Source organism: Cibotium barometz, chromosome 25 (genome assembly GCF_041138505.1).
Source record: "Cibotium barometz isolate CiBa-2024 chromosome 25, ASM4113850v1, whole genome shotgun sequence".
Classification (NCBI taxonomy): Eukaryota; Viridiplantae; Streptophyta; class Polypodiopsida; order Cyatheales; family Cibotiaceae; genus Cibotium; species Cibotium barometz.
In genome coordinates, this window is record NC_141070.1 from 23,112,442 (window position 1) to 23,131,488 (window position 19,047).

Consider the following 19,047-nt stretch of genomic DNA (forward strand, 5'->3'; position numbering starts at 1 on the left):
CACCACTGAGACCTTATTGGTGGCTGCCTTACGACTGGGTTACCACATCAGTTGGGAAAACTCATCTTTTATCTGGGAGGATGAGAGGCGGGATCAGATTTGTGGTCTACTAAACAAACAACTAAACACTGAAGAGTCGTACTCGGTATTTTGATGAGATCTAAGACAGTTTATAAATATAAATATAATTATATTCCCCAAAAAAAATCAGATATGATGCTTCTTACATTGGAGGAAGCTTAGAATGGTGTGAGCGTGCGAGTGGGCTTGGGACACACAACAATGCAGAGTCGTTTCCTTGTCATCTTTCTCATCTCACTCTCCCCATTATTTCTGCTGCTCTTCTCTTTCCTGCTTAAATCCCGCCCCTCCTTGCAAACCTCCACCAGGTCCTGGACTTCCCCTTCCAACTATCAGAAAACTAAGGTCAATGTCTTCGTTGCAGATCTCCCCCAAGAGCTCAACTATGGACTCTTACATGAATACTGGGATTTTGAAAGATCCAAAAATGCACACAATTTTGTTTCAAGCCATAATGTACAGATTTCAGCATACCCTAGGGTTAGGGTTTCTGGCCGCAATGAAGAGAGATCGCCATACCCCACGGTTAGGCTTTCAAGACAGAATGTAGACATCCCACCATACCCTGAGGACCCCCTCATCAAGCAGTACAGCGCAGAATACTGGCTATTGGGAGATCTCATGACCCCTGAAGATCAGAGAGGCAACTCAGTGGCCAGAAGGGTGTGGAACTCTTCCATTGCAGATGTCATCTTTGTGCCATTTTTTGCAACTCTGAGTGCAGAATTGCAGCTGCATAAGGCTAAGGGGAAGTTCCGGCACCGGAAGGACAATGCTGACTATGACCGCCAGGCTCGGGTGATGGAGATAGTGAAGAATACTCCCGAATGGAGGCGGTCGGGTGGGCGTGATCATATCTTCGTGCTTACTGGTAAGGGTGCTCTTCTTGCGCTTGGCTTGCTCAATTTTTTTCATCTTTAGATTGGGTTTTATGTGAGTTACTCTGAGGTAAAGGAATGGGATTATCGAAATTGGATAGGGCCTTACAGTAAATGCATCAACACTCAAGTATTGCTGATAAAACGAACACACGCATGCACACACACACGCTCTTTCACTTGCACCCACACGCTCTCCAGATCAATTATTCACATACTCTGTTTGATATTTGTTGATAGATTACAGAGCACCTTTGGGCTCTATTTAGGCACATGATAATTGATTGTATTTACTAGCTGTTTTGAGTAGATAATGCCTTCCAGGAATGTGATGCAATGGGGACAACCTTGAGCAAATGGCCTCTTTTGAGAACCCACCCATAATACATTATAAGCAGCAATCACATGCAACTAAGGCCATGAGAGAGGTCAAATGCAAATGGTGTGCATTGAAGTTGAAAAAGGGTCATTATGGTTTGACAATTGTGGTTGCCATGAGTAGCCACCAGGCTTTGAGGTTCCAGGATCAAAGGGGATGGTTTACAGGTTGTGGAAGGCCTTGTATGGTCTTAAGTAGGCTCCTAGGGCTTGGAATCAGAAGATTGATTCCTTCTTTCTACGGACTAGATTTCAGAGATCAGTTGCAGATCCTAAATTGTATCTCTTTTGGAACTGCAGTTTGGTCACTTTGATCATCCTTTATGTGGATGACCTCATTCTCACTGGCGGTCATGTGCAGCACATTGCAGTGACGAAGACTGTCTCGTCAAAGGAGTTTGAGATGACCAACTTAGGCTTACTCCACTTCTTCTTGGGATTGGAGATCTGGCAGACCCAGAGGGGGTTCTTTGTCTCTCAACAGCGGTATGTTCATGAGTTGCTTGAGGCCTTTGGGATGGAGAACTCCAAGCCTATCACGTCACCGATGGACCCGAACACGAAGCCTACAGTGAATGATCTTTGTGAGCCGGGTGATGCCTCTCTGTATCGGAAGCTGGTTGGTTCATTGATCTGGTTGCTAAACACCAGATTTTACTTGAGTTTTCCTGTGGGACTGTTGAGCTCGTTCATGCAGATGCCTTTGAAGTCTCATTGGGACGCAAGATTGCAGATCTTGGACTCTTCTACGACACTGGAGAGAAAACGAATGATTGAGTCCGACTCCAAGGTTGGAGTGACTTAGATTGGGGAGGAGATCCAGACACGAGGAGATCTGCATCAGGCTACAGTTTTACCCTCGGCTCAGGAGCTGTTTCATGGAGCAACAAGAGACAGCCAACTATTGCCTTGTCGTCTACAGAGGCAGAGTATCGAGCTGCTTGCCAGGTTATGTGGTTACGAAGGTTTCTTGGCGAGATTGGGTTTCCATAGAAGGAGCCCACAGTCATCCAGTGCGATAACCAAAGCTGTATTGCTATTGCTCGGAACCCGGTTTTCCATGCCCGGACCAAGCACATAGAGATACAATATTACTTTGTTCGAGAGAAGATTTTGGCTGGTGACATCTTGCTTGTTTATTGTTCGACGGAGGCAGTGTCACATGAAAACGCGTTTTTGGAGTGAGAAACCTCGAAACGCAAGAAACATTCCGAAAACTCTTGATTTTTTTGGTTTCTTAAAAAAAAAATGTTTCTCAAAGTTAAAAGTTCCTATTTTTTGGAACTTTAGCAATGAAAAATTATATAGAAAAAAATCCAAAACCTTGCCGTTTCTTAGCTGAAAGCCGAAACGTTTTCCCTCGAAACCTTAAAAACCCGAAACGTTTCTAGTGACTATGGACGGAGGACCTCTTCATGAAGTCTCTACCTCAAGCTATGCTCCAGCAACACTCTAGCTCTTTGGGGTTGGTTCCACATCCAGGAGTTGAGAGGGGGTGTTAGTAGGCATCTCTTGTCTGTACATTATACCAGGGCCTTTGTTGTGGATGTGCCTGCCCAGTTTTGGTGTTCCCCCATTTTTCCTCACTTTTCATGTATTTTTTTGGGTGTGGGATGGCTGTCGGCTGTAACTATTTTCTAATTTCTCGGATTTATATTGTAAATTCTCTATTATCCATGGACATGGGTGTTGGACACTACATGTAGTCATGGACTGTTTATGGTTGAGCTTCCCATGTATGTGTATGCTAGCTGTATCTACGAGAAATTGGTCCGAATTGAGTTCGGTGCATGCTACTCCTCGCTCCCTTCTGTGCTTCCTTCTCATATGCACTCTGCACTCAGTGCATGGTGGCAAGATGGCTCATCATCAGAAGTGCAACAGTTGTACAGTTTTAGAACCCAATAGGATGATATTTGTCGTACGCCGTGATCCCATTGTACATCCTCAGTCCAGGATAAGTCAGGCACGAGCTACGTAGGTCATTCCTCAGCCTTAGTGGGTCAGTCAGTCAGTCAAGTCCCTTAACCCACTTGGAGAGAATCATTCATGCATGTAGAGTCAGTAGAAGCCTTAGGGTTTGCATCAAAAAGCACTCTGCATCTTGCATAATATGCATACATATGCCTGTGCATCATTTAGAACATCCCCAAAGCCTTAGGGAATTTACTGGGATTTATCTGGTACTTTATTAAATGACCAACCTCCAGTTAGTATAAATAGGCTTGCCTAGAGCCTCTTTTCCTCATTCAGTCTTCATTGTGCTAAGAGCTCTCCTCTTTCTTGCTTTCAACCCAAGACTAATCCAGCCCTGGTGCCCGTAAGCTTTCTTCTCCAGCCCCCTTGAGATCCATAGCTTCAGCCCAGCCCTAGGTGCCTGCCTTCAGCCTCATTCAGCCCTGAATTCAGCACTCAGTTCAGGCCCTGATTCAGTCCACAGTTCATCCTCAGTTCAACGCCAGAAGCAGCCTGCATATACCTGCGTTTTTGTCCAGCAATCAGCAGTTTTCTCTGCGTTTTTGCACAGCCGTATAGCAGCAGCTCCTGCAGCCCCTGTTTCTCATGCGTTTCAGTCCTCAGCCCTCTCTACAGTTCAGCGTTTCTGTCCACAGCAGATTCCAGCCCTGAAGTTTCAGTCTACAGCAGTTTCCAGCCCTGAAACAGTTGTTTGCATCAGTGTCCAGCCTTCTGTGCATCATCCACACATTCAGCAGTCATCCGGTGAAGGTAACACAGCATTCATATGTGTTTTCAGCATTCTAATAGTGAGTAGAACAGTCCACCTTCTTCTTCTCTCAGCCTCAGGTGTGCAGCCCTTCCTCATGCCCTTGGGAAGAGTGCATAGGCTCGAGATCAAGTCATCGAGGTGTTTCTACAGCAGTGTACAGATCAGCCTCTCTCCGATCCTCCGAGATCTTGCGTTTGGCTTATCTACAGTCCAAAGTCATTCTCTCTAAAGAAATAAAGCAAATACTATCTCGTTATCGGGATAGGGGGCCCTTCAGTGGGTAATTCGGGACCCAATCTGGTGTACAGTTCTCATCTCTCTCTCTCTCATCTCTTTAAAGTTTGAAGTAATGAAATGGATTGCTAAACTCACGAAACTCAGGATACAGAAGACGGTGTGAGCATTTGTGTGACAGGATCAACCAATACAAAGACTTCCGCTGCATATCACATTAGTATCAGATTCAGATAGTCCACACACACCGTATCCTAGCGTGGGGGCATCCTCGGATGGTTAGATTGCGTTCCGGCACGACCACCGACTTCAGCATCATGTCTACAGGAGAGAGTACTCATCAGCCGGAAGACATCTCCCCCGAAGGAGACCTTGTTCTTCCGCCTACAGCAGACACCATAGCTCTTCTTAGAGCTCAGAACCTACTCATGGCCCGTCTCCAACTCTTGGAGGCAGCAGCAGCACGTCCTTCTACACCTCCAGCAGCACCCGACTACATCTCCCTCTTCTTTCAGATGGAACAACAAAGGAGAGAGGACGAGGCCCGAAGGAGAAGAGAAAAAGAAGAAAGACGGGACTATGAGGAAGCCCAACGCAGGATCGACGAAGACCGGCGTCAGGCTGAACTCGCCGCTCGGGAACACCAACGTGAGCTTGATCGAGAACGTATGTTACTCGAACACCAACGGGAAAAGGAGGCCATACACTTGAGGTATCAGCAGCTCTCCTCAGTCTCCCCAGTCATAGGTGTCACCAGCCAGCATCCCGCAAAAGCATCAACCACCATCATTCGCAGTCAACCGAATTTCAGCAAGTATGATGGTAAGTGTGATCATTCTTCAGTTAATCAATTTATTCATCAGTTTAATGCTCATTTTCCATTAGCTAAGATCACAGACCCACAAGACAAAGTCCACTTAGCGGCTCTCCATCTCACTGGTGAGGCAGTCCCTTGGTGGCAGCATTGGTCTAGTATTCATACTGACCAGGCCACAGGTGTTACAGCCTTTGACTGGGACATCTTTGTCCATGACCTGAAGACCAGATTTCTCCCGCCCCAGTACATGACCGGTCTGAAAGACGAGTTCTATGGACTCAGACAGAACGGTTTCCCAGTGCTTCAGTTTTCCGGTAAGGTTATTACTTTAGCACAGTAGTTAGGGTTATCTGAGCAGGCCAAGATGGAGCAATTCATTCGTGGATTGGACTCCAACATTCGGTTCACAGTTCGTAACTTTGAACCAAGTACATATGACCGGGCTCTGACTCTCGCTCAGAATGAAGAAATGAAGCTCAACGGGGGCAAGCCCAAGCAGACATCTCAGTCCAGTACCAAACCCCAGCAGCAGCAATCAGCTGCACAGACAGGGAAAGGTAACGCATCTTCTAAAGATGCTAAGAAGGACAGCAGGAATAGCTCCAGTTCAGGGGGTAAGAAGGATAAAGAACCTAAGAAAACCCCTGATGAAAAGGCTAAAGCAGGCATTACTGGAGGTTATCTTCCTCCAGAGGAGCAAAGGAAGTACCAGTCAGAAAATAGATGTTTTTTCTGTCACATTATAGGGCATGGTAAGAAGGATTGCCACAAATGGCAAGCGGCACAAGCTGCCAAAGCCCCTTCTGCCACAGTTGCCACAGCCTCCCCAGCTCCTCCAGCCCCGCCTACTACCTCAAATGCAGTTCAACTTTTACCTTCCATGCATCCTATGCCATCCGTGGTCTTTGATGCTAAGCAGGAGGGTGAGAGCGATGCTGCTCAGAAGAGCCTTATCCGAGCTTATGGCTCTGCCCAGGGCCGACAGTTTGTAGTCCTTTTCGATATGGGCAGTTCTGAAGACGCCATCTCTCCCCAGTTGGCTAATAAATTGAACTGCACTTTAGTCCCATATCATCTGGATGTGGACGGGTTTACACCTGGTCTTCGCACCCACATTTCCCAGAAGGCACAGCAGTTTGCCTTTGAAGTTCAGAAGGCCTCATTTCAACGAGATTTCATCGTCTCACCTTTGTTAGGGTGTGACATGATCTTAGGAATTCAGTGGTTCCGTCAGTATGAGCCTATTCCCAATTGGGGGCAGGACACTTTTACTATTTGTAAAGGTTTTCCTGAGCCTGTCATGATTCGGGGGGATAGAAGCATTCTTGGCATCCCATTGATTTCACATCTCCAAGCCAGACGAACTATCCGCAAGGGAGCAGAAGGAGCACTCCTTTATGTTCGTGCTCAAACAGCCCCTCCCTCATTAGTAGCATCCATTACATGTTCAGTCCCTCAGTTAGCAGACCTCCTATCCAGACACCAGGACATTATGCTTAGGGACGATCTCCCGCCCAGTCTCCCACCCTCTCGCCTTGAGGACCATCACATTGATTTGGTCCCTGGATCAGATCCTCCTAGTAGGTTTCCCTATCGTCTTTCCAAGACTTTAGAGGGCAAGTTGGAAAAGCAGTTATGTGAGCTTCTCCGAGCCGGATTCATTCGGTCTTCTTCCTCCCCATTTGCTGCACCTATCCTATTTGTCCAAAAGAAGGACAAGTTTGCACGCCTTTGTGTAGACTACAGGGCATTAAACAAACTCACTATCAAGAATAAGTTTCCTATGCCCAGGATAGAGTACATTTTGGAGCGTTTAGACGGTGCTAAGTTTTTCACTAAGATCGACCTCAAGAGTGGTTACCATCAGGTCCGCATTTTTGAAGTTGACATTCCAAAAACAGCTTTCAGGACAGAGCGTGGTCACTACGAGTTCGTAGTCATGCCTTTTGGGCTTACAAATGCACCCGCAACGTTCAATAAGATGATGTCTAGGATTTTCGCAGTCCACATTGGGAAGTGTGTTTTCATATTCCTTGATGACATACTAGTCTTCTCAGCCACTGCGGAGCAGCATGAGAAAGATGTGGAGAAAGTCTTGCAACTTTTGCGAGATAATCAGCTCTACATAAACGCCAAAAAGTCTATCTTTGGTGTTAAGGAAGTTCAGTACTTGGGCTACATCATCGGTTTCGATGGGATTAGACTGGACCCCTCAAAGGTTCAAGAGATCTTAGATTGGGACATTCCTAAGACCGCCCAAGAAATCCGTTCATTTGTAGGTCTTTGTCAGGCCTATAGTATCCATGTCCATCAGTTTTCCAACCTTGCAGCACCTCTTACCGACTTGCTCAAGGGGGTGAAGACTCGCAAGCAGAAAGTCTCAGTTACAGGTAAGGCACTTGATGCATTCCGTGCACTCCAGAAAGCTGCCTCAGAAGCACCTGTATTAAAGTTAGCATCATGGGACGAACCTTTCGAGGTCATCACCGATGCCAGCAATGTAGCCATAGGTGCAGTCCTCCAGCAGGACAATAGACCCGTGGCATATTACAGCAGAAAGTTGGATGTCACCGAAAAGAATTATTCGGTATATGATAAAGAGCTTTTGGGTGTGATCACAGCGCTCAAACATTGGAAGCCTTTTCTTTATGGACAGGCTTTCACAGTGAAAACAGACCACCACGCACTTAAGTGGCTTCAGACTATGCTAAGTGCCCAGTGGAGTGATCGACAGGCCAGGTGGAGTCAAATCTTCCAACAGTTTGGAGGTATGATTGAATACATCCCTGGTAAGCATAACCCAGTAGCAGATGCTCTCAGTCGAAAGTCCAGCATCCAGGCAGTCCAAGAAGCTACCATTCTCGAAATCACGGGGAAGGACTTGGATAGTATGAAAGACCAATATGTCGACTCCCCTGAGTTTGGTACTCAGTATAGTTTGGCCCTCACTTCTGAGCCTGGCCACTATTCAGTACAGAACGGTTGGTTGTTCTACAAGAACCGTCTCTGTGTTACTCGGGAAAAGCGTTCCGCTCTTCTCCACGATGCCCATGACTCCTTAGTTGGAGGACATAGGGGTATCAACAGTACCCTCGAGAAATTAGAACGGTCCTTTTATTGGCCAAAGATGAGGCGTGATGTCTATGCTCATGTACAAGCCTGTAAGATTTGTCAAAAAGTCAAGGTTCCCCATACAAAGAAGGCAGGTTTACTTCAACCTTTGCTTATCCCCGACGGACCTTTTATTGACATATCTATGGACTTTGTAGGGCCTCTACCAGCATCCACTGGATCCCGTAACACTGAGTGTTTTACCATTGTGGATCGCTTTAGTAAGTTCTGCATGCTCATCCCATGCAAGCATACGGCCACAGCCGAGGACGTAGCCCGTCTGTTTCTCAAGCATTGGTATCCAATTTGTGGTTTGCCTAGCACCATAACATCAGACAGAGATTCCAAGTTTACCTCGCATTTCTAGAGGGCATTATTTGAAAACTTTGGAACTAAGTTGCAGTTGTCTAGTGCATTCCATCCCCAGACAGATGGCCAGACAGAAATTTATAATCAGTTGGCCTTTGATGTCCTCAAGTCATACTGTCATGACCAGCAGTCCAAATGGGAGCACTATCTTCCGTTGGTCCAAGCTATCTTGAACGACACTCATTCATCCAGTGTCGGACGGATTCCATATGAAGCAGCCTTTGGTCGCCGTTTTTCTTCTCTTTTGACGAGAATGGTGTCTCCATCTTTAGAGGCTAATAAAACCACGGAAGCATTTTCCGAGATCATTGAGTCAGTTAAGGACCGCTTGACCAAAGCTCAGGAAGCATATAGCAGACAGGCAAATAAATCTAGACAAGATGTCCATTTCAAGGAAGGGGATTGGGTCTATTTGCGTATCATGAAGCAGAGATTGAAACAAGTGGGCAAACGTTGTCCCAAGCTTTCATTCCGTAGTTTTGGCCCTTTTCCAATAGTTAAGAAGATAAGTGATGTCTCAATGAAGTTAAAGTTGCCTGCCAGTTGGACAATGCATGATGTTTTCCATGTTTCTTGGCTAAAACCATATGTTGGTCCAGAAGTGTTTGATGTTTCAGATGAACAGCAGCCAGACGTGGTAGACGAGGCAGAAGTTATTGAGCCTGAGCAGATCCTTCTTCATCGATGGAAGCATGGTTCCGGTCGACGAATTCGTCAGTTCTATACGAAGTTCCGAGATCGAGGCACCCACGAAGCCGTATGGCTCGACGAGGAGTTCTTCCAGGAGTACCCCCAGTTATTGGCGGACTACTTGGAAGCCATGAACCTGCCGCCAAGCTAATCAGGAGGGAATGTCACATGCACTCTGCACTCAGTGCATGGTGACAAGATGGCTCATCATCAGAAGTGCAACAGTTGTACAGTTTTAGAACCCAATAGGATGATATTTGTCGTACGCCGTGATCCCATTGTACATCCTCAGTCCAGGATAAGTCAGACACGAGCTACGTAGGTCATTTCTCAGCCTTAGTGGGTCAGTCAGTCAGTCAAGTCCCTTAACCCACTTGGAGAGAATCATTCATGCATGTAGAGTCAGTAGAAGCCTTAGGGTTTGCATCAGAAAACACTCTGCATCTTGCATAATATGCATACATATGCCTGTGCATCATTTAGAACATCCCCAAAGCCTTAGGGAATTTACTGGGATTTATCTGGTATTTTTCCCATATTTATTAGTATTTATTTATCATTATTTGCATTATTGGGCATTTATAAATATTAACTTTATTAAATGACCAACCTCCAGTTAGTATAAATAGGCTTGCCTAGAGCCTCTTTTCCTCATTCAGTCTTCATTGTGCTAAGAGCTCTCCTCTTTCTTGCTTTCAGCCCAAGACTAATCCAGCCCTAGTGCCCATAAGCTTTCTTCTCCAGCCCCCTTGAGATCCATAGCTTCAGCCCAGCCCTAGGTGCCTGCCTTCAGCCTCATTCAGCCCTGAATTCAGCACTCAGTTCAGGCCTTGATTCAGTCCACAGTTCATCCTTAGTTCAACGCCAGAAGCAGCCTGCATATACCTGCGTTTTTGTCCAGCAATCAGCAGTTTTCTCTGCGTTTTTGCACAGCCGTACAGCAGCAGCTCCTGCAGCCCCTGTTTCTCATGCGTTTCAGTCCTCAGCCCTCTCTACAGTTCAGCGTTTCTGTCCACAGCAGATTCCAGCCCTGAAGGTTCAGTCTACAGCAGTTTCCAGCCCTGAAACAGTTGTTTGCATCAGTGTCCAGCCTTCTGTGCATCATCCACACATTCAGCAGTCATCTGGTGAAGGTAACACAGCATTCATATGTGTTTTCAGCATTCTAACAATGAGTAGAACAGTCCACCTTCTTCTTCTCTCAGCCTCAGGTGTGCAGCCCTTCCTCATGCCCTTGGGAAGAGTGCATAGGCTCGAGATCAAGTCATCGAGGTGTTTCTACAGCAGTGTACAGATCAGCCTCTCTCCGATCCTCCGAGATCTTGCGTTTGGCTTATCTATAGTCCAAAGTCATTCTCTCTAAAGAAATAAAGCAAATACTATCTCGTTATCGGGATAGGGGGCCCTTCAGTGGGTAATTCGGGACCCAATCTGGTGTACAGTTCTCATCTCTCTCTCTCTCATCTCTTTAAAGTTTGAAGTAATGAAATGGATTGCTAAACTCACGAAACTCAGGATACAGAAGACGGTGTGAGCATTTGTGTGACAGGATCAACCAATACAAAGACTTCCGTTGCATATCACAGATTTGATGGCTGGTTATGCACATGCCTCATATGTGATCAAAGAGGGTTATCTCATGAAAGATAATTGCCTATGTGTGATGTCTGACATGAGGCAAAAGGTTTTGAATGAGTGCCATGCTCCTCCATATGCTGGTCATAGAGGCATAATGCCTACTACGCACATGATTGAGCAGTATTTCTTTTGGCCAGGTATGCGGAAGGACATAGAGGCACATGGACGTGCATGTATCACCTGTCAAAAGGTGAAATTTGATAGGCAAAAGGCACCAGGTTTGCTTCAGCCATTGCCTATTTCCACGCAGCCATGAAAAAGTATTACAGTGGATTTCATTATAGACTTGCCACGGACCCCACAGGGTAAAATGATGTAATTTGGATAATTGTGGACAGGTTTAGCAAGCAAGCTCATTTCTTGCCGGTCAAAAAGACCATCAAAGCTGAGCATATGGTTAAAATATATCTTGCACAAGTGCTCAAATATCATGGAATGCCGAAGTCCATTGTGGGGGATAGAGATCCCAGGACTACAAGTCTCTTTTGGCGGGCCTTATTTGATAATATGGGCACCAAATTGGACTTCTCATCAACTTATCACCCTCAAACGGATGGGCAAAGTGAGGCTACAAATTCAGCCGTTTTGGATCTCTTGAAATGTTATGTGGCGGATCAAAAGTCTTCTTGGGAGAAGTACTTACCGCTTGTGGAATTTGCATACAACAACACGGTGCATGCATCTACGAGAAAGGTCTCGTTTGAGATTGTTTATGGTAAAGTAGTTTTGCCACTCATCCTTCACACAAAGGATGAGATATTTGCAGCTGATGAGTATGTAAGAGACTTGGATATTGCTTTTGCTTAGGTGCGGACAGCCATTGCAAGGTCACAAGACAAGCATAAAAGGGCTGCCGACAAGCATAGAAGGCAATTGGATGTTAAAGAGAATGATTGGGTATTGCTGAAATTTGACAAAGCAAAACTTGCAAAGAGGCCTGGCAAAGAGGTTGCATATCCTTAGCTTGCAACCAGGTACTATGGGCCTTTTCGAGTGATCGAGAAGATCAATGAAGTGGCTTTCAGATTGGCATTACCTAGTCATTGGCACATATACAATGCTTTTCATGTGAGTCTCCATAGGGTAATTGATCATAAATTGGGCAACTACTAGACTTGATTTCTAGAGGCAATGCTTTTTTCCTCCAGAGCCCAGTGAGACGGTCATTGAGGATCCACTAGAAGTGGATGAGCTCGAGGAGATCTTGCAGCTAGAGCAGATTGTGTATCACAAGGAACGCAAGCTTGTTGCAGGCAAAGTTGTGAGGCGTTACCTTGTGAAGTTTTAGAACTATCTTCCCATTGATGCTAAATGGGTAGATGAAGAGTTCTTCAGAGATTGCTCGCATGTGCTTCAGACATATTTGGATGCTTTTCAGTTGCAGACAACTGTTTAGAAGCCGGGAGGGATGTTACCATTTGGCCACCCAATTGGTCCACCCGTGCTTTCTTATCATGTATGTACATTGGACTGGTGTCCATGGCAGTTGTATATGCCGGGGATTGATGCCACTCATGTGATACTGTGGACTTGGCTTTCTGTTGGGACTTGTGCCTCCGTGTACATGCCTGGAAATGCTTGGTGGATTGGTGTTCCATTGGGTCTAGTACCTCGTGTACTTGCTTGGAGCATGTCTATTTTGGTATAGTGTAATATGCGGAAGCTTCGGAGAAGGATCGGTACTTCAAAACTCGGAAAATCAGCACGCTTTTCGCGACGGAATTAACGCACAAACTGAAAGGAGATGTGCAGAAAATAGAGAGAGAAGGGGGAGATGGAGAGGACACAGAATTGGGTCCCAGTTACCCTCTGTAGGGCCCCCACCACGGATGGTGTATTTGCTTTATTAGAATGATGTAAATCTGAAAACAAATACAGAAAACTTGACCTTTTCTTGGTTGGAAAATCCTGCCCTTGACTTGAATCCTTCACCTATCACCAGGAGGTGAAACTTTTTGCAGTTGTTTACCTTATTTACATTTCTTTATAAATATATATTTTTCTTTTCTTTCTCTTTGGTTGTTGTTGCTTTCCCCCGGGATCTCTTGGAAGGGCTTGGGCCATTGCAATGTCAGAATGGGTCAGCCAGTGGGACTTTGGACCAGTGGTTGGCTAAGCCTGAGAACTGCACTGAAAGATGAATGACAGTGTCTAGGACATGGCCACTGAATGAGGGTATAGGCCGGTTTACACTAGTAAGTGGCCGCCACCGAAATGTGAATGTATCTTGAATTCTAAGCAAATTCTGAAGTGACCATAGTGGTCAAAGATGGTCAGGAGACCAGAAGGAATGCAGATGACATCATCCCTAAAATCTAGGAAACTGCTATTTTTGGCAGTGTCGGAATTGAAAAGTGTTCGCGTCAGTTTGTGCGGAATGTCTGTGAGAATGTGAATCAGTCATGAGATTTTTAGCCTGGAAGATTGCATGTGGAAAAGGCTTAAAAATGTGCCAAGTGTCAAATTTTGGTGCATTTTCCTCATAGAGAAGAGGGAAGCGTGGGAATTTGGAAAAAGGAGACTCATTTGCAGCCATCGTGTAGTTTTGTTGCAAAAAAACCAGCATTTGTGGTGCACTCCCTTGCGCTACAACTCATGAATTGAGGGTTGAGCTTGCTCCCCACAGCCTCTCTCTCTCTTTCTCTCTCTTGCAGACTATGGAAATGCTCTCATCAGATAAAATCAGGTACAGTTGTGTGAATTTCATGCTTTTATGCAAAGGCTAGTTGCCTCCTTGAATAGGAACCGGTGTAGTTAGTTCCTACACCAAAGCAGGGACGGAAGAGGGTAATAACCTCTTCAATACAATGCTGTTTCAGCACTGTTTAAGTGCTGTTTTTGGGCTGTTATGTTGCCCGGTTGATGCCAAAATGCAGTAGGACTTTGCTAAAGTCCTCCAGGACAGTACAAGGGTTATTTTGGGCTGAAAACAGAGCTGAAAACAGGTCTGTGCAGAAAATTACAGCAAGCTGAATTGTGATGTTTTGGACTCCATTGGGTAGTCTGATGCCTATGGAAGTGAGCCTGTCAGTTGGGACTCATTCTGAGATGTTATGGAACAGTTTTAGTGCAGTTATGCTGGCAAATTTCTCCCAAAATTTGTAAAACTCAGCTGATGCAAGTAGAGTGCTTTGTTGCACTTGTGCTTTGTAATTTCCAACCTTTTAACAATAAAGAAATACCGCAAGGGGCGCCGGACTTCGGGGCCAATGTGTTGTTGAGCGAGGGAGCGAGGATTCTGTGATTGTGTGTCTGAGTAAGTCCAGGTTATTTGTGAATGAATTACCGCTTTATGTGTCCATAGACCGGTTTTATGGTTCCATTGCCGGGATAGGGTCCTCTTTTCTACAAGAGCCCGGACACGGATTGGATTGGGTGAACAAGAGACACACATAGTGAGGTACAACTGATTACAGGTGAGAAAGAGTACGGTCTCTTTAATTGGATACAGGTTCCCTTAAACTTTCAGTTGACAGTATGACAGACAAAGGGAAAGGCAAGCTCCCTGCCGAAGAGAGTTCCTCTTCTACTCGCAGACAGCATATAGAGGTGACAGGTGCCCAGGTGTTAGCCTCTGCTCGGATGGAGCCAGTAGTACAGCCAGCCTTGTTAGAGGAAGAACAAGAACAAGAGGATTTATTTCATGCGCAGCTCCTGAGCATGGTTGGTACCTTTGAACAGTTGGTGAAGAATCCCAGGATGAAGAGGTATTTGCAGTCAAGGACAGGGGATTCCCATGCTGAATCATCTCAGCATGCAATTGAGAGGGTTCAGGAACAAATGCCAAGGATGCCACAGCATGTAGAGCAGACACCAGCAGTGGCAGCTGATCCAGTGCAGCATGTTACACAGACACAGGTACATGCATTTAATGGCCAGGAAAGTAATGTGCAAAGGGTCATGCCGACCATTCCTCCATTCGTTGCTTTCCAGCCCGGCTATTTTGGTGGTGGGTCTGTTTTCCAGGCCACGGCTAGGCCCCCCACAGTTTTGCCAGGACTGATGTCAAGAGGGTCACCAGGAAGGATGCCTATGGAAGCTGTGAACCCTCTTTATGCCAATATAGGTGTGCAGCCCGGATTTCAAACTTATTTTAGTCCACCTTTGGGGCCCGCAGCACTTGTCAGTGTGGCTGAATTTTCTCAACCTAGTGGACAAAGAGCAGTAAGGACTGATGCAGAAAAGGTGCAAAAGGATTACAAAGGAGGAGGTCAAGCAGTAAAGTTTGAGACTTTCAGTGGGATGCAAGACAAATTGAAAGCGCTGACTTTTATTCAGCAGTTTGATGCAGCATACATTGGGGGTAACTTTACAGAGTCTTCTAAGGTGTGGAAGGCTGCTACTTTCTTGAAAGGTAATGCATTGCAATGGTGGACTTCACTCTTGATGCAAGGACAAGCACCTGCTACATGGGTTCAGTTTAAGCAGTAGTTCTCTTTTGCCTGGCTTACAAATACTTTTGAAGTGGATGTTATGACAGCATGGCACAAACTTGATGCAGCCAATTGTGTAAATTTGGAAGAGTATAATAAGAAGTTTTGGGATGCACTCTTGCCAGTAACTTCCTATAGGACAGTGCCATTGTCAGAGCAGGGATTATTGCATTAAGACCAATGTTTCTAATATGACTCAGCTCATTGAGAATGCAAACATGGCTAATGCATTGCTACAGGGAGGTTCACGTGGCTTTAAGAGCACAGTGAAGAAGGAACCTCAAGACAAAGGACAGAAGAGGCCACTATATGGCAAGTCATTTGAAGAGAGAAAGGCATTGATGCAAGCTGGGAAATGTTTCATCTGTGAACAGAAAGGGCATATGGCTGCAAAATGTCCACAACAGCCACCAAAAGATGCAGAGGATAAACAAGGGCCATCCAAGAAGAAGACAATGCCGAGTGTGCAGGATTGATATCTGACATGGTTGGTGACCAGCCATGTGATGATGCGACAGAATTGTGCAGAGCATGGGGTAAAATCAGAGATGCTACAGTGCTGATTGTCTTTGACCCTGGTGATCGAGCCAACTTTATTTCACCAGCATTGGCAGCCAAGTTAGGAATTCGTGCTAAAGAGATGGGACCAGTTGGACAGGCTGATTTGGCATGCCCTGGGCATTCAGTTCCTGTCACTCCCATACTTGGCAAACTTCGCATGCATATACAGAGTTATGTCGACACAGAGGAGTTTCTTATCATGCCCTTGGAAGCATGTGATGTCCTATTGGGAATTCCATGGTGTCATAGGAAACATGCAGTGTTGGATGCTTTCAACATGAAAATCACAATTGTACATAGGGACAAGACTCATGTTCTGGATGTGAAGCTAAAAGGAGAGTCTATCCCAGTTATTTATGCTTTTTGAACCTGAATTTTGAATGACCTGTACATTTGTATTATATGTTTGGCAATGTATAGTTTTGACGTTTGTTGTCAATGACTTAATCAATGAATGAACTTTCAGTGCTTTGAAGTTGTATCTGCTATGCTTCAAATGAATGATTTACATGTTGTGACACTAATAGTACAAGATATATGCTATCGCCCTGTGTTGCATCCGGAAACATGTATTTGAAAGGCTTGAACCTGCGATGGCACAAATGGTAGTGGGGAATCCCTATCATCGCCCCGTGTCATCCGTTGGCAGGAGATACATGCGATGACACTAATCACCTGGGGGATCTTGTGATCGTCCTGTGTCATCCGTTTGCATGTGGACTTGCAATCGAGGTCGCTTGCTTCTTTCAAGAGGGGGGTATGTCACCAGGAGGTGAAACTTTTTGCAGTTGTTTTCCTTATTTACATTTCTTTATAAATATATATTTTTCTTTTCTTTCTCTTTGGTTGTTGTTGCTTTCCCCCGGGATCTCTTGGAAGGGCTTGGGCCATTGCAATGTCAGAATGGGTCAGCCAGTGGGACTTTGGACCAGTGGTTGGCTAAGCCTGAGAACTGCACTGAAAGATGAATGACAGTGTCCAGGACATGGCCACTGAATGAGGGTATAGGCCGGTTTACACTAGTAAGTGGCCGCCACCGAAATGTGAATGTATCTTGAATTCTAAGCAAATTCTGAAGTGACCATAGTGGTCAAAGATGGTCAGGAGACCAGAAGGAATGCAGATGACATCATCCCTAAAATCTAGAAAACTGCTATTTTTGGCAGTGTCGGAATTGAAAAGTGTTCGTGTCAGTTTGTGCGGAATGTCAAGGGGACCAAAAGCTGACAAAGGACTGTTGTGAGAATGTGAATCAGTCATGAGATTTTTAGCCTGGAAGATTGCATGTGAAAAAGGCTTAAAAATGTGCCAAGTGTCAAATTTTGGTGCATTTTCCTCATAGAGAAGAGGGAAGCGTGGGAATTTGGAAAAAGGAGACTCATTTGCAGCCATCGTGTAGTTTTGTTGCAAAAAAAACCAGCATTTGTGGTGCACTCCCTTGCCCTACAACTCATGAATTGAGGGTTGAGCTTGCTCCCCACAGCCTCTCTCTCTCTTTCTCTCTCTTGCAGACTATGGAAATGCTCTCATCAGATAAAATCAGGTACAATTGTGTGAATTTCATGCTTTTATGCAAAGGCTAGTTGCCTCCTTGAACAGGAACCGGTGTAGTTAGTTCCTACACCAAAGCAGGGACGGAAGAGGGTAATAACCTCTTCAATACAATGCTGTTTCAGCACTGTTTAAGTGCTATTTTTGGGTTGTTATGTTGCCCGGTTGATGCCAAAATGCAGTAGGACTTTGCTAAAGTCCTCCAGGACAGTACAAGGGTTATTTTGGGCTGAAAACAGAGCTGAAAACAGGTCTGTGCAGAAAATTACAGCAAGCTGAATTGTGATGTTTTGGACTCCATTGGGTAGTCTGATGCCTATGGAAGTGAGCCTGTCAATTGGGACTCATTCTGAGATGTTATGGAACAGTTTTAGTGCAGTTATGCTGGCAAATTTCTCCCAGAATTTGTAAAACTCAGCTGATGCAAGTAGAGTGCTTTGTTGCACTTGTGCTTTGTAATTTCCAACCTTTTAACAATAAAGAAATACCGCAAGGGGCGCCGGACTTCGGGGCCAATGTGTTGTTGAGCGAGGGAGCGAGGATTCTGTGATTGTGTGTCTGAGTAAGTCCAGGTTATTTGTGAATGAATTACCGCTTTATGTGTCCATAGACCGGTTTTACACCCCTTTGCGTTAGCAAGCCCTTGGCTGTCTTGGCCCCTTGGTTTGCTTGAGCACTTGGTGAAAAATGAGATGAATGATGGGATTATGGCCTCCACTATTTATACTCCTCCTCAGGAGCAGTCGGCCAGCTGAAAAACAGGCAATGTTCCACGACTGGTGAAAATTCAGCAATAAATGCTGAATTAAATCCCAAAAAATACTGCCTTTTTTTCCTAACAGGCTGAAAGTGATGCGCCTGCTTCTGATTGACTGGACACAACTTTTGTCCACAATCCCAGGGCTGGGCAGCTTGTATGGGCTGCCCCATACATGCCCTACAACCATATAAAGGCTGTAAGCTCCTGGAAATAGCCTTATCTCTGCCCTAGGGTTGTAGGACAGCCCCTCCATGGCTGGTGGGTCCAGCCTAGGCCTTACTGGCCCACATGGGGATGGTTTCACATGCCCATACTAAGCTCCGGGGTAGCCCTATGGGCTGGCCCCTTGTCCTAAACATACTCTACTCAGTGATCTGGCATCCGGTACCTTACCAGATACACAGAACCGTTGACATCATTCTAGAGGGAGACTCACAGCACGAATGTTTCATGTGCAAGACAGTGCACACTTGACCTTGGACTCATGTGCAGGACAATGCACACCTGACCTCGGACGACTGAGATGGATCCCTGGCTGACTCGTCCCGGACTGGGCTCACATGGGACTAGTTCACCATCCTAGGTCTCGCACCTTCTGTACAGAAATGTCTACGTGGCATCCAAGTGCGGGATGCATGTGACATCCCCTTCTGCTTAACTTGACGGAAGCTGCATAGGCTCCAAATAATCCGTCAATAATGCCGGATAGTCTTTGAAAAATTCTTTGTCAAGCCATACCGCTTCATGAGTTCCTCGGTCCTGAAACTTCGTGAGGAACTGTCGTAGTCTTCGGCCTGAGCCATGCTTGAAACGGTGCA

At 45.6% G+C, this 19,047-nt stretch overlaps 1 protein-coding gene across 1 annotated transcript in view; it reads left to right on the forward strand.

Moving 5' to 3' along the window:
• The first annotated feature begins 257 nt into the window (after nt 1–257).
• The window catches only part of LOC147624358 (Exostosin family protein), a 28,666-nt gene continuing 9,876 nt past the window's right edge, over nt 258–19,047 (forward strand). Inside the window, exon 1 of the mRNA XM_086819339.1 lies at nt 258–952. Within this exon, the coding sequence (XP_086675465.1) occupies nt 283–952 (670 nt within the window). The 5' untranslated portion in view covers nt 258–282. The remainder of the gene's footprint in view (nt 953–19,047) is intronic.